This window comes from Geotrypetes seraphini, chromosome 17 (genome assembly GCF_902459505.1).
Source record: "Geotrypetes seraphini chromosome 17, aGeoSer1.1, whole genome shotgun sequence".
Taxonomy (NCBI): Eukaryota; Metazoa; Chordata; class Amphibia; order Gymnophiona; family Dermophiidae; genus Geotrypetes; species Geotrypetes seraphini.
Window position 1 is genome coordinate 40,186,144 of NC_047100.1, and position 15,955 is coordinate 40,202,098.

At 45.7% G+C, this 15,955-nt stretch overlaps 1 protein-coding gene across 6 annotated transcripts in view; it reads left to right on the top strand.

Annotated features, from left to right (window-relative positions):
• The window catches only part of DNAH1 (dynein axonemal heavy chain 1), an 813,109-nt gene that overhangs the window by 553,796 nt on the left and 243,358 nt on the right, over window positions 1-15,955 (top strand). For all 6 annotated transcript variants that reach the window (XM_033926650.1, XM_033926656.1, XM_033926654.1 and 3 more), the window contains 2 exons: window positions 1,002-1,175; window positions 9,488-9,660. In XM_033926650.1, coding sequence (XP_033782541.1) covers window positions 1,002-1,175; window positions 9,488-9,660 — 347 coding nt within the window. The remainder of the gene's footprint in view (window positions 1-1,001; window positions 1,176-9,487; window positions 9,661-15,955) is intronic.

Consider the following 15,955-nt stretch of genomic DNA (forward strand, 5'->3'; position numbering starts at 1 on the left):
ATGCACAAACTGAGCATTCTTAGAGAGTACAAGTATCAGTAGCTGGAGGCATACCACTGACTTCCTCACTTCCTGTGGTACTTTGAGGAGAAGGGGGCAACTCAGGCAGCACTTTTCTTCGGCTGATGGATGTTCAGCTACCCCATCAGCCATTGAAAAGATACTGCAGCTTTGGAAGTTGCCTGAGCACAAAGAAGGCCTGGCCTCTCTGAGGCTCCTCCCCATATCTCCTTTTCTGTTGCCCCAAGGTCTGGACTTTCTCTCTCCCCCCTTCCGTATTTACCTACCCACCCCCAGGTCCAACTCTCTCTCCTTCCCTACCTACCCCCAAGTCCAATGTGCTCTTTCTCTCTCTTCCCCACCCCCCACAAGTTCAACTCTCACTAGGGTTGCCAGATTTCCTCTATAAAACAAGAGTTCACCTCGTTCCACCCCATTATACCTCCAGCTCTGCCCTGTTCCACTTCCAGCACTGCCCCCACATGAACCTCCCAGAGCTTGGGACCGCTTCCATAAGGCATGTGCGCATGCATGAACATTGACGCAGTGACATCATCATTTCAATGTCCATGTATGCATGGGCAACCTCCAGACACAGCCCTGCAGTTTGGGACTTCCAAAATCTGGACAAACTGCCAGGTTTTGGAAATTCCTCCGGGCATCCGGACAGTCCTCTAAAAATAGGACATGTCTGGGTTTTCACAGACATCTGGTAATCAGAAAGTTATAAATGTTTATAAGCTGCCTAACTGAGGCATATCTCATTGTTAATCTGGGAAGGAAAAACTAGAAACAAAACAAATGTCTATTTTTCCTTGTTTCTACTAGATATTATTTACATTAATCACGGCACATTTTTAAAGCACTTAGACATACAAAGTACCATAATAATCTATGGCACTTTGGATGTCTAAGTGCTTTGACAATATGCCTCCACATGATCTACTAATCCATTTGTGCTTTTGTCATGTCTTAGACATTTCTTATTTATCATTCATTAGGTACCTTTAAGCAGCTAGTGGATATTAATTTAATTTGTGCCATGGGACCACCTGGGGGAGGTAGAAATCCAGTCTCCCAGCGCCTCGCCCGTCATTTCAACTACCTCTCTTTTACTGAGATGGAGGACAGCAGCAAGATAAAAATCTTCTCCACTATTCTTGGTAGCTGGTTGGGTGAGTCTCTGTGGCACAGTAACACCTTTACTTGTTCACTGTTCTAAGCAGTTGAAGAGGCAGGCATATTCTGAGCAATTTTCTGGGAAATATGCAACCAGGCTTTTCCCTGATATCATAATAGACCGATAAATATGTGAATTCCTAAAGGCATGAATATTTCCTATTTGCCTTTCTGAGCATCTCAATGAGGAAATTCTAAAGATAAAAGGCATCTTCTTCTTTTTCACTTTATCTTATGTATTCCTTTTCTTTTTGTTTCTTTTTTCTCAGTCCTTAACAGGAGGAAGAGTAACTTAGTGGTTAGTGCAGTGGACTGAGGGGAAGATCCTCAAAACTCAGCGTTACCATTAACATAGTCACTATCCCTGCTCCAGCCGGTTTAGCTTGCATATAATATAGCGGCGGATTATCAAAATGGCTTACTATGGTCTTTTTCGAGCTTCCTAAGCAGTCAAGTTCTTTATTTTTTTTTTTCAAGTTTTTTTTATTAGGATTTGATATACCGCTTATCAAGGTTATCTAAGCGGTTTTTTACAATCAGGTACTCAAGCATTTTCCCTATCTGTCCCGGTGGGCTCACAATATCTAATGTACCTGGGGCTATGGAGGATTAAGTGACTTGCCCAGGGTCACAAGGAGCAGCGCGGGTTTTGAACCCACAACCCCAGGGTGCTGAGGCTGTAGATCCAACCAATGCGCCACACACTCCAGTCTCCTATTCTGCCATGCAAATGAGCTCATCAATATTTACACAAGCACTCCAGGCGATTCTTCATCATCGCCAAGTGATTCTTCAAGTGTGGAGTCGGCTTTTGGCGATCAAAAATCAGCAACTGGTCCAGGGGTACCGGTACTGTGCCAATACTGCGAAAAGTGCATCTTTGACGTGTGTTTTAACTGTGGCTCATGTCTTATGTACCCACTCCCTCCTGCTGCCAAACAACTCTCCCCCCCGCACAAGATACCCCCTCCTCCCCCACCTGCAGTAGGAGGGATGCCCACTCCATCCCACCGCCTCAGTAAAGCAAATCCCTCCCCACACATGCACGCACCACCCTCCCAGCAACAGGAGGGATGCCCACTCTCTCCCGCTGCTTCCGTTGTGCCCCCAGCAACCCCCCTGCCCCCCAGCTTTTTTGCAAAGGCCAGCCACTCCCTGGTGCATCCAGGGAGGGCTTAAGGCTCTGATTGGCCTAGATGCTTAAGGCCCCTCCCACAGGAAGCCCTCCTGCCCGACATGATTTTGAGGAAGCTTTTCAAAACCCAGACAAAGTATCGGGTTTTGAAAAGCCACCTGGACCCCCAGACTTGTCTTCTCAACTTCCCAGGCTTCTCTTTAACCCATGCATATCCCCATTTTTCTGGCTCACATAAGGTTTCTCAGATTCCATGTGCTACAGAGACAGTTTCAGTTCTCAGCGCTCCCATTTGGACTAGCAACAACACCACACATGTTTGCCAAGGTAATGGTGGTGGCAGCAGCACATTTGTGCAGAGCTGGGATTCAGGTTCATCTGTACTTGGATGGCTGGCTCATCAGGGTGGTGTCTCTAGAAGAGTGCCACAAGTAGTCCACCTATTGCAGAAACTGGGCTGGTCATCAATTTCCAAAAGAGTCACCTGGATCTTTTGCAAACCTTGGAGCATTTGAGGATTATATTCAACATAGCAGAGGGCTGTGTCTTCCTTCCAGGAGGCTCGTGAGCAATAGTTGAGGCAGCAGATTTTAGAAATTCTGGCAATGCCAGCTTCCATGGCATGGCATTATCTATAGGTATTGGGATCAATGGTGATGATAATAATAAAGGTGATATCATTGACTCATCTTTGACCTCCAGAGCGCATTATTATCCTACTGGTTACCACAATCGAACTCCGTTCAGATGCCCTTGGAGTGGATAATGGAAGCCCATCACAGTTTGCGATGGTGGCTAATGCCGGAGACACTGTCCAAAGGATTGCCTCTCTGCATGGCAACGTGGGTGATACTAACTACAGATGCTAACCTTTATAGCTGGGGCGGTCATTGCAAAGTTCAACCTGCCCAGGGCCCCTGGGAGCCTTTGAAGAAAGCACAGCCCATTAATAGATTGGAACCAAGAGCCATTCAAATGGTATTATGAGGTAGGGAGAAGATGAGCCTCGCGAGTATATCCAACCCCGCAGGAACCCTGCGACCCTAGGGGGCGTCCCCACAGGATCCCCACAACCCTAGGGGGCATCCCCACGGAATCCCCGTGACCCGAAGGGGGAACCCACGGGATCCCCGTCGTCCCCGTTCCTGTGCAGCTCTCTAGTCTCTAAATGGCCTTTTGGTTGAGGATAGGCTGGGGAGGGCTTCAATGGCTGGGAGGGTGTTGATGGGCTGGAGACTTCAGCAGTTGGAGCCCAAGCACAGTACCGGGTAGAGCTTTGGATTCTTGCCCAGAAATAGCTAAGAAGAAAAAAAATTATTATTATTATTTTTTTTTTTTTTTTAAATTGAATCAGGTTGGACAGACTTAATGGACCATTCGGGTCTTTATTTGCCATAATCTACTATGTTACTATATAATTGATGCACAATTCATTAAAGAGTTTTGGACTAATTTACACTGTAGCTTGGTTGGGTCTGTGGAGAGTCTCTGCCTCATACCTGATCACACTTTCATAAGCAACTAGTTTGCCATATATATATATCTTTTTTTGTTGTACTAGGTCCAACTTCTTTAATTGTATTTTTCTTCCTGGAAATGTCCAGATATCTTTCTGATGTAATCCGCTTAGAACTGCAAGGTACAGGCGGCATATAAGCCAGTAATGTAATGTAATATATATATATTTATTTATCTCAGGACAAGCAGGCAGCATATTCTCACATGTGGGTGACGTCATCCACGGAGCCCCGATGCGGACAGCTTTTCAAGCAAACTTGATTGAAGATTTCAAGTTCGCTAGTGCTGCACCATGCATGTGTGTGCCTTCCTGATCCACTAGAGGGCGCATACCCTCCTCATGGTCCTTAGTTCTTAGTTTTCCGCGGAGCCAGAAAGCCCTGTCTCTCTTCTCTGCGTTCTTATAAGTGCCTTTCTAGCACCGCGGCTTGTTTATTTTGTTAGGGAGTCGCTGTGCGTTTGTTAATTGATCGTGTATTTTCTTTGTTTTAAAAAAAAAAAAAAAAAAAAATGGACTTTTTATTGTGTTTCTGCTGGTTCCATCGGCAGGCCCTTCTTGGGCCTCAGCCATGCTGCTAGGCCTCATTTTGCTGCAGCTGTATTTTCTTCTTCCCTGGCCTCTCTCTGGGCTCACCTCGTGTGAGCAGAATGGCCGGGACCCTTTTTCCTTCGTTGGAATCGGACTGAGTAGCTTCGATCCCTGGTAAGTTTTTCTTTCTTTCTTTCTTCTAGGTGCGTTACCTTGGTAACGCCACCTGCTGAGTCTCAGGCATTCCAGGCATCGAGTGCAATCGTGCCCGCCTCTATGAGACCTTCGATGCGTGCCTCCTTTCATGGGAATACTCATCTCGAGGTTGCCCTTTATGGAGCGTACTGCTGCACCTTTATTACCAGTTTCATTGGTATGGTGCCGACTTCTGAACCTCGACGGACTTCGGTGTGCCTCGACGTCGACTGGGGCTTTGTGCCTCGACGTCGACTGAGGCTTCGTACGTCGACTGAGGCTTCATGCCTCGACATCTCCTGGGGCTTCGTGCCTCGACGTCGCCTGAGGCTTTGTGCCTCGACGTCGCCTGAGGCTTTGTGCCTCGCCGTCGTCTGAGGCTTTGTGCCTCGCCGTCGTCTGAGACTTTGTGCCTCGCCGTCGTCTGAGGCTTTGTGCCTCGCCGTCGTCTGAGGCTTTGTGCCTCGCCGTCGTCTGAGGCTTTGTGCCTCGCCGTCGTCTGAGGCTTTGTGCCTCGCCGTCGTCTGGGGCTTGGTGCCTCGACGTCGGCTGGGGCTTGGTGCCTCACCGCCGCCTGAGGCCTTGTGCCTCGACGTAGAATGCGGCCTTGTGCCTCAACGTTGTCTGAGGCTTTGTGCTTCGACTTTCTGCCTCGACGTCGACTGGGGCTTGGTGTCACGATGTCGACTGAGGCTTGGTGTCTCGACATCGACGGATGCTTTGTACCTTCGACGTCGGCTGAGCCGTGTGCTCCGCGTCGCCTGATGCTTGTGCTTCGACGGCGACTGAGGCTGGGGGCCTCATCGTCGGCTGGAGCTCTGTGCCTCGTCATCGACCAAGGCTTCGTGCCTCGCCGTTGACTGGAGCTTTGTGACTTGACGTCGCTTGGGGCTTTGTGCCCTTTGGTTGACTGTGGCCTTGTGCCTCGAAGTCGACTGTGGCTTGGTGCCGCAACGTCGCTAGGGGCTTTATACCTCGGCATCGGCTGAGGCTTTGGGCCTCGGCGTCGACTGCGGGTTTGCGCCCCGGTTTCGACGGGGGCTTCGTGCCTCGACTTTGTCTGTGGCTCTGTGCCTCGGCGTCTCCGGCTCCTATTCGAGAGGGTTCCCCGTTTTCTCTTCGGTTCATTCCGGGCAGCCGTGACGGATTCTTGTAGTGCGGAGTTTGGTTTCCTGGAGGAGACTCTCTCTCTGCTCCGGCTCTATTGCTCCCGCCATGCGTCATCTCGCTTGGCGCAGATTGTGGCTGAGGATCCAAACCTCCAGGATCATCTCGCCACTTTTACTTGCATGAGTACTGCGTTTCTTGAGGCCTCTCTTGCGGAGGCCACTAACCGCCTTTCAGAACGCGACCGGTCCTTCGCCTATCGGGCGCCTTCAGCTGAATCCCTTCTGCCTTGGTGGTTTGGACTCCTTCTCCTGAGGGGCCCTCCGGATACCTTTCTTGTGTTATCTCGGCCTCCTTCGCAGCAGCCGCTATAGCTGCAGCAGCGCCGGGTTATGGTCCAGCCGCCGGCTTCGGCGACTCCTGGCCGTCTTTTTGACTATTCTCGCATAGCCTCCGGGCTGCTCTCTTTCTGGGGATTCCTCCCCTCCTTTCGGGAGGGGTGTCGCCGTGTCTACGCACTGGGAGTATAGCCTCGCCTCTGTCGGTTGGGCGTTCCCATCCTCCCATCTGCGTCTGGTCCTGGCCCTTCGTGACCTGCACTAGTTTCTAGTCTGGGAGCGGTTCAGACTCTGTCCGCCCCAGTCTCGGGAGTCCTTCTGGGCGGACCTGGACCCAGTTTGTCTGCGCTCCTTCTTGTCTCGGCCTCAGGGGGAGGGCCTTGTTTGTTTATACCGGACGATGGCCCCTCTGTCCTCGGTCCGCCTCCAGTCTTTTCTGCCTCTGCCTCGGCAGGCCGCCTGTTTGCGCCTGAGTCAGCTGGTGTCTCAGCGGTCTTCGGCCTCGGCCGAGCTGATGCTGATGCTTTGGGATCATGGGTCTCCACGGTTCATGTCCCGATGTTCGCCTGGTTTCCTCTTCGTGTTCCCCGCTGGACCCGAGCATCTCAGTGATGGCAGGATTGGGATCCCGCTTCCCAGCGCTTTTGTGGTGTGCTGGTTTCGTTGGTGGGCCACCTCTTCGTATCCCCGCATCAGAAGGTTCTGCCGATGGACTCCTCGGCATCGGCTTAGGGGCGCAACACGACGGCCTTCGGACTCGGGGTCTTTGGTTGGGTGCGGACCGTCGCAGCCGCATCAATCTGCTGAAGCTCCGGGCCATTTACAATGCCGTGGTGGATTTTCGTTATTGTTTGCTGGATTGCGGGGTCCTGGTGCGTCCCGACATCCTGGTGGCGATGTATTCTGTGACCAAGCCAGGGTGTACAGGTTCCCTGTTACTTTGCAGGGAAGCCCTTCGTCATTGGAGGGGAAGTTACACCACTACTTCTTTCTTTGGGCGGTGTATTTCCGGGGCGAGCAGCATTGTCTGGTGGACACATTGAGTCGCCCTTTTCGGCCGCATAGGTAGGATGCTTTCCTTCTCGATTGGATGGGCAGGTTCCTCTATGTGTTCCCTCCCTTTACTCTGATTCTCAGGTCTTTGATACACCTCCTGTCGGTCTGCGCCACCATGATCTTGATGGCTCCTCTGTGGCCCTGGCAGCTGTGGTTCTCCCTGCTCCTCCAGCATGTCAGGGAGCCTCTGTTCCTACCTATGCTCCCTTCTCTGCTGTCTCAGTGTTGAGGTTTCTGTTGCATTCCAATCTGCAGTCTCTACACTTATCAGCTTAGTTCCTCACAACGTGCCTCCCTCCTTCTGTTTCTCTCAAGTCGGTGCGGGTGTTTTCGAGGCCTCTCGAAAGATCTCCACTCGGCAATGCTATTCCCAGAAATGGTCCTGATTTGCTGCGTGGTGTGCTGAGCACCGCTTGGATCCGCTCTCTGCCTCCTTGCCTTCAGTGCTGGTTTATCTGTTTCACTTGTCTCGGTCTGGTCTCAAATCGACATCTATTCGAGCCCACCTCTGTGCTTTTGCTGCCTTTCATCGGCCGCTTGATGGGACGCTGCTCTCCGTCCATCCGACGGTTTCCCGCTTTATGAGGGATCTCTTCAATGTACATCCTCCGCTCAAAGCCCCTCCGGTGGTTTGGGATCTTTGTGTGGTCCTGACTCAATTGGTGATACCTCCATTTGATTCCATTGATAAAGCTCTTTTGAATTATTTCCTGGTTGCTCTCACGTCTGCTCGCAGAGTCAGTGAGCTGCAAGCTCTGGTTGCGGACCCGTCTTTTCCTGTATTTCTTCATGACACGGTGGTCCTGCGTACTCAACCCCAGTTCTTGCCCAAGGTGGTTTCGGACTTTCCTCTCAATCATTCCATTGTTCTTCCGGTCTCTTTTCCGAAGCCCCACTCGCCTCCTGGCGAGGTGGCGCTTTACACACTTGACTGTAAGAGGGCGTTGGCTTTTTATCTTCAACACACTCAGTCTCCTCAGACGGTTCCTCAATTGTTTTTGTCCCTCGACCCTAATCGGTTAGGACGCCCAGTTTCCAAGCGCAACTTGTCCAACTGGTTGGCTGCTTGTATTTCCTTTTGCTACGCTCAGGCTGGTCTCGCGCTGCATGGTCGAGTCGCGGGACATTAGTCCGAGCGATGGCGGCTTCTGTAGCTTTCCTCAGGTCGACGCCTATCGAGGAGATTTGCAAGGCTGCCGCTTGGTCTTCGGTTCATACTTTCATCTCCCACTACTGCCTGGATACTCTGTCCAGGAGCGACGGCTGGTTGGGCCAGTCGGTTTTGCGTAATGTGTTTTCTTGAATTGCCAACTTCATTGACTAATTATTCTAGAGATCAGATATCTTAACACATTGATAATAGTAATATAGGGTTAGGGTGGGAAATATAGATATTAATATGAAAGAAAAATGGAAAAACAATTAATAGGGGAAAGGGATGAATATCTATGATATGAATTTGTACATACATATATATTTTATTATACATTTTATAATATGTGATTCATGTATTGAAAGAATGAAAATTCTATAAATAAAAAGTTAAAAAAAAAAAAAGAAAAAAAAAAAAAAAGAATTGCCAACTTCCCTCCGTCCCTTTTTTGGTTAGCTTGGAGGTCACCCACATGTGAGAATATGCTGCCTGCTTGTCCTGGGATAAAGCACAGTTACTTACCGTAACAGGTGTTATCCAGGGACAGCAGGCAGATATTCTCACAACCCGCCCGCCTCCCCGAGGTTGGCTTCTTTGCTAGCTATCTGAACTGAGGACCATGAGGAGGGTATGCGCCCTCTAGTGGATCAGGAAGGCACACACATGCGTGGTGCAGCACTAGCAAACTTGAAATCTTCAATCAAGTTTGCTTGAAAAGCTGTCCGCATCGGGGCTCCGTGGATGACGTCACCCACATGTGAGAATATCTGCCTGCTGTCCCTGGATAACACCTGTTACAGTAAGTAACTGTGCTATATAAGATGGAGCGTACATTTGCAACACAAAAAGGATATATTGATAAGTTCAAGAAGATTTGGGGACCATTAACTGATTTTTGTAATGATTGATATAAATATTTTTCCCATAGTAAGATACTGATTAAAGGAGGGGGGGGAGGTTTTTATTCTCTTTATCATAAAATATAAATAAATTATCATAATAGTTGTTATAGTATGTGCAACTAACAAAATAAGGGGGAGGGAAAGGGATTCATAATTAAATAATAGTTGATAAATTCATTAAATTTTATATGATGTCTAAAATTATAATAAGGATAATATAAGATATGTTGAATGTAAAGTATGTTATGGAGATATCAAGTATATTTTTAAGATAATTGTATGAAATTTTATGTCACACTTGTTGTTATATGAAAAAAAATCAATAAAAAATGTTAAACCTATTTAGTACCTGATTTTTTTTTTTGTTTCCTAAAGCCTCTGATCTAGAGTCCTTGAATGAGCCTCTTGTGAACGCTACCATTAAAGTGTATTCTACCATCACATCACAGCTGTTGCCTACTCCAGCCAAATCCCACTACACCTTCAATCTAAGAGACCTTTCCAAAGTCTTCCAGGGCATACTAATGGCTGAGCCTAGTCAAACTAAGGTAAAAACAAATTTGTCCAAAATATGCCAACTCTAGTGTTCATTCATCTGAGCTTAGAAACATAGAAGCCGATATTCAGAAGAAATGCTGAGTGCCTAAATTCAAGTACCAAAGTTAACATCCTTACTTAAAATTCATCTATATTCAACTCTATACTTTTTCATTCAAATTTGGAACCTGCCAATTGATTAACATTTGGTCAAACAGCTTCATGTTCATCCAAAGTTAATCGGTTTAAAAAAAAGGACCAAGAGATGTGATGCTGGTACAATTTTAAACTACTGATAAGTCTAATTGAAGATAAATAGTTGGTCTAACTTAACTGAATAACTTGATTTACTTAGTAGTGCCGACTAACAAATATTTATCCCAGGACAAGCAGGCAGCTATTCTCACTAGTGGGTGATGTCATCCGACAGAGCCCCGATACGGACGTCTCACAAGCATGTCTTGCTTGAAGAAACTCAGAAGTTTCGAGATGCCCGCACCGCGCATGCGCCAGTGCCTTCCCGCCCGATGGTCCGGGCGTGTCTCCTCAGTTCTTTTTCTTCCGTGGAGCTGAGAAGTTTACTTCAATTCTGCGCCCATTGAATCTGTTTTTTTGCCTTCTGCATCGCCGCGGGTTGAGTTCCTTTTACTCTTTCCGTGCGTTTATTCTTTCTTTCTTTGATTTCTTTTTTAAAAAAAAAAACTTTTCTTCCGAAACCGGGTCGGCCGCGAGGCTTGGGCCCCGCGCCTTCGACCTTGCGGCGGAGCTTTTCCAGCCTATGTGCAGCAAGTGGCAGCGCGCGATTTCGCTCACAGACCTGCATCGACGCTGCCTTCATTGTCTGGGTCCGGATCACTGTCCGAAATAGTGCCGGCCTTGTTCCACTCTGACAGCGCGAGCGTTTAAGCGCCGCTGTCTTCTTTTGGAGTCCATGTTCAAGATGGAAGCTGCATTGGATCCTTCAGCTTCGACGTCGACTGGTGCTTCAACTCCGTCTGTGAAGCCCTCTGCCTCCCCAGCTGCTTCGGGCCTTCTGAAATCGGCATCATTCACGCCGGTTTCGGCCTCGACCTCGGCGCCGGTGCCTTCCTCAGTGTCCTCGGAACAGGTACCGACTCCTATAGTTCCTCCGGTGGTGCTCAAAGTGCCGAAGGCTGGCAAGCAGAAGCACTCGGCACCGAAGGAGCGCGGAGACCATGCGGAAGGGCCCCCTTTTGGTGCGGATCCCTCCATATCGGCTTCGTTGCGGTCCATCCTGGAGGCTCAGTTTGTGGATCTCATGAACACCATGGGGCCCCGGCTGATTGCCTCGATCCAGGGTGACCTCCCAGTTCCGATTCCGAGGGGCGGGCCGCCCCCTCCTCCTCCGCCGCGCTGCACGACCTCGTTGCTCGGCGAGGAGGAGCGGTGGTCGGCGTCCGGTTCCTCGAGGAAGGCCTCGGGTAGTTCCATGCCCCCTTTGGAGCCTATTTCCTCGAGGAAGGCCTCCCTTAGTGACATGCCTCCCTTGGAGCCTATTCCCTCGAGGAAAGCTTCCCTTGGTGACTTGCCTCCCTTGGAGCCTATTACCCCTCCCCATGACACAGTGTGGCGTCCACCTTTGAGGCCTCCCAGTCCTGGGCATAGCAGGAAACAGGACAAGTTCTTCCGAACCCCCTATCAAGCCTGGGGAGGCGCCGAGTCTTCCGCCTCTACGTTCTACGGCCTCGAGTCCTATCTGCTCTTTGGAGGCTTCTGGGGATCAGTATTCTCACAGGCGGGCTCGATCCCCATCCAGACATCGAGAGGGACATCAATCCAGGCACTCTTCGAGGCATTCCTCTCGACACTCGACCGTCTCTCCTCAGAAGAAATTGCCTCGTATGGGGTACTCTGCTTCGGCTGGGTCTCCTCCTCCGGGACCGGAGTTCGAGGACCCCGAAGTCTTTTACTCGCCTTGTTGTTCGCAGGCCTCGGTAGAGCCCGAGGCCTTGACCTCGTCTAGTCCAGTGATTCCCAACCCTGTCCTGGAGGAACACCAGGCCAATCGGGTTTTCAGGCTAGCCCTAATGAATATGCATGAGAGAGATTTGCATATGATGGAAGTGATAGGCATGCAAATTTGCTTCATGCATATTCATTAGGGCTAGCCTGAAAACCCAATTGGCCTGGTGTTCCTCCAGGACAGGGTTGGGAACCACTGGTCTAGTCCTTCTCGAAGACCGGTGCTGGCGGACCAACTGTCTTTTTCCTCGTTTCTAAGACAGATGGCGGATGACCTGGACATTACTCCCGATTCTGGTTCTCGATACTCCAAGGAGTACCTCGATACCATGCACTTGCCTCGTCCCCCAGCTGAGTCCTTACGCCTGCCTCTGCACAAGCTCCTCGACCTTCATGAGGTGTTTTGAGTCTCCTTACTCTATTCCTGCGGTCCCTGGAAAATTGGATGCTCGGTACCGCACGGTGCATCATAAGGGCTTCGAGGGACCTCAGCTTTCACATCAGTCCCTCCTGGTCGAATCCTCGCTCAAGCGGTCTCATCCGGCCCAGGTGTATGCTTCGGTGCCTCCGGGCCGCGAGGGCAGAACCATGGATAAGTTTGGACGACGCATCTATCAGAATTCTATGATGGCGTCCCGAGTTCTAAATTATAATTTCCACTTTGCCACCTATTTGGAATTTTTTCTTCCGGTGCTTCGGAAGTTCACGCCCTACATCGAGTCCCAGGCTCGTTTTGAGTTTGAGGAGGTGGTTGCTTCGCTGTCCCAGCTTCGTCTTCAGTTGATGCAATCTTCCTATGATGCCTTCGAGCTCTCGGCCCGGGCGGCAGCCTGCTCGGTGGCGATGCGCCGTTTGGCCTGGTTGCGGACCATTGACATGGACCCGAATCTTCAGGACCGCCTGGCGAACGTCCCGTGTGCTGGGGCGGATCTTTTTGACGAATCCATCAAGACAGTCACGAAGAAATTGTCTGATCATGAAAAGTCCTTTCAGTCCATTCTTCGGCCAAAGCCTAAGCCTCAGCAGTCTCAATCCTCTCGACCGCCATTAAACTATCAGCGGCGTTATCAGCCGAGGCAAGCTTTAATTTTGGTCGGTTGAGGATTTGGTGTCAGGGAGTGGGTAACCTGGTCGGTGTATGTGGAAGAGGAGATTAGGTGTTATGGATATGCTTTTTGTTTTTTTTTTTAATTTTTTATTTATAAATTTTCCATTCTTACAATATTTGAATCATACAATATATATTAATTATTACATATCCAAAATATTATCATTAATAATTCATAGTATTTAAAATATAATATGATAAAGATTATACAATAACATATAAAATATAATTCCCTCTCCCTTTTTATATAATATATTTCCATTAATTAATCAAATCCCACCCCATTCATATATAATTTTTATCATTGTGCTAAGAAACTAATCATTAGAATAATTTGTCAATGGTTGCCAAATTTTCTTGAAATTAAGAAGATTTCCCTGTTGTAACGCTAATATTTTTTCCATTTTATAAATATGACAGACAGAATTCCACCAGAATGTATAATTTAATTTGGTATAATCTTTCCAATTTTGAGTAATTTGTTGCATGGCGACTCCTGTTAGTATTAGTAATAGCTTATTATTATTTGCTGAAATCGGACTCTTAGTTCTCATTGCAGTACCAAATAATATGGTGTCATATGAGAGTCCTACGTGATTCTCTAGTAACTTATTAATTTGGGGCCAAATTGAATTCCAAAATGCGTTTACATAGGGACAGAAAAAGATTAAATGATCTAACGTCCCTATTTCCAATTTACAATGCCAGCATCTATTAGATCTAGTACTATCTATTTTTTGCAGGCGCGTTGGGGTCCAGAATACTCTATGTAATAAGAATAACCATGTTTGATTCATAGATGCTGACCTTGTAGATCTTAATCTCCAGGACCAAAATCGTGGCCATTGAGATTCAGAAATTGTCTGACCAATCTCAATACTCCAAATATCCCTAAGACCTGTTTTCTTTTTTTTATTTAAAAATCCGTATATCAATTTGTACCATTTTGCGGCTTGGTGACCCAAAAAATCCGTCTGGAAACATAGAACCTGTAGACTATATTGATTATTTAGATTTTTCCATTCAGGGAACCCTACCTGAATGGCCTGCTTCAATTGCATCCATTTAAAATATTGTGTTTTATTTAATCCAAATTTATTTTGCAATTGTGAAAAACTAAGCAGTGATCCTTCTGATATGACATCATTCAATGTTCTTATTCCTGCATTTATCCATTGTTTCCAGACGATTTTAAATCCGCCAATTCTGATCCTGGAGTTTATCCATATTGATTGATTTAGAGATTTAGCAATAGGTTCTGGTGATAGATTACTGATATATCTCAATGTTTTCCAAGTGTCAAATAAAATTCTGTGATCTTTGTATCTTTTAGGCATTGTTATAGTTATTAACTGTTCTGGATATAAAGGGAACAGGAGCCGCCATTCTAAATACAGCCAATCTGGTACATTTTCTAAAAGGTCTGGGAGGATCCAATACATACCCTGTCTTAAGATATAGGCTTGATGATACCTATAAAAATTTGGAAAATTTACCCCCCCTTCCACAATTGGTCTTTGTAATGATACTAAAGCGATTCTTGGTCTTTTCCCACACCAAACAAATTTTGTAAGAACATTGTTAAGTTTTTTATAAAATGACCCCTGAAAAAATATTGGAATCATACTCATTTGGTAACAAACCACAGGCAATATCATCATTTTAATTGTTTGAATTCTTCCCCACCAAGAAAGATGTAATGGATTCCATTGCTCACACATTTCTGTTATTTTTTTCAATAAAAGTTTTTCATTCTCTTTGACTGTGTCTTCAATTGTATTTTTGATCATAATTCCTAAGTATTTTATACCATCATCTTTCCAAATAAATGAATATGGTTCAAATAATCCTTTGGTACAATGAACATTTATTGGGAGAATTTCAGATTTGTTCCAATTAATTTTATATCCAGAAAAAGTACCATATTTTTCTATTAAATTAAGTATACATGGAATAGTAGTTTCCGGTTCTCTTAAATATAATAATATATCATCTGCATATGCAGATAATTTAAATTCAAAACTGGTAAATGATATTCCCTTTATCTCCTTAGTTTTGTTTATTGCAATTAATAAAGGTTCTAGGACAATATCAAAAAGTAAAGGAGATAGAGGGCATCCTTGTCTAACTCCCCTATGCAAGTTAAATCTATTTGATAAATTATTGTTAATATATAATCTTGCTCCAGGAGAGCTATACAATGTCTGAATCATTTTAATAAAACCGGATCCTATACCAAACCATTGTAAAGCTTGGTATATAAAATTCCATTCCACTCTGTCAAAGGCTTTTTCTGCATCTAAAGATATTAAAAAAACTGGATCATTTATATTTTTTGCTAAATTTAATGAGTGGAATGCTAATCTAGTATTATTTGATGAATGTCTTTTAGCAATAAATCCTGTTTGATGTACATCAATAATGAAAGGGAGAGCTTTTGCCAATCTTAATGCTAATACTTTAGCCATTAATTTGTTATCCACATTCAATAATGAAATAGGCCTGTAATTTGAAACCAGAGTAGGATCTTTGTTTGGTTTTGGTAAGACTATAATTATCGATTCTGCCATAGTACCAGAAATATTTTCATTCTTTATTTGATATTGATACAAATTTAACAGATGTGGTAATATGATATTTTGGAAAAATTTATAAAATTCAACAGTATACCCATCTCCACCTGGAGCGGATCCAACTCTAAGAGACTTCAATGCTGTTTCTAATTCTTTTAAAGATATAGGTTCTTCTAAACTTCCTTTTATATGATCTGGAATATTTGGTCCAATATATGAATTTAAAAAAGTTAATCCGTCTTGTTCTTTATTTTTATAAGAATTGGAAGTATATAATTCTTTGTAAAAATCAAGAAATTGTGTTATAATATCTTTTGTGTTGGTATGTGTGTTACCTTGTGTATCTTTAATTGCAATAATCTTAGATTTTCTTTTCTTTGCTTTTAGAAAGTTTGCTAATAATTTCCCCGCTTTATTTGAATTTCCATAATATTGTACTTGTTTGTTGAAAATGTCTTTCCTCACAATTTGAGAAGAAATCTCATTATATTTAACTTTTAATTTTAATAATTCTTGTAATGTATTATTTTCCCATTTCTCAATTAATTTATTTTCTAATAATTTAATTTGCTTTCCCATCTCAAGAAATTGTTTTTTTTTTTGTTTGTTAATAAATGTTGAATATGAAATAATATTTCCTCT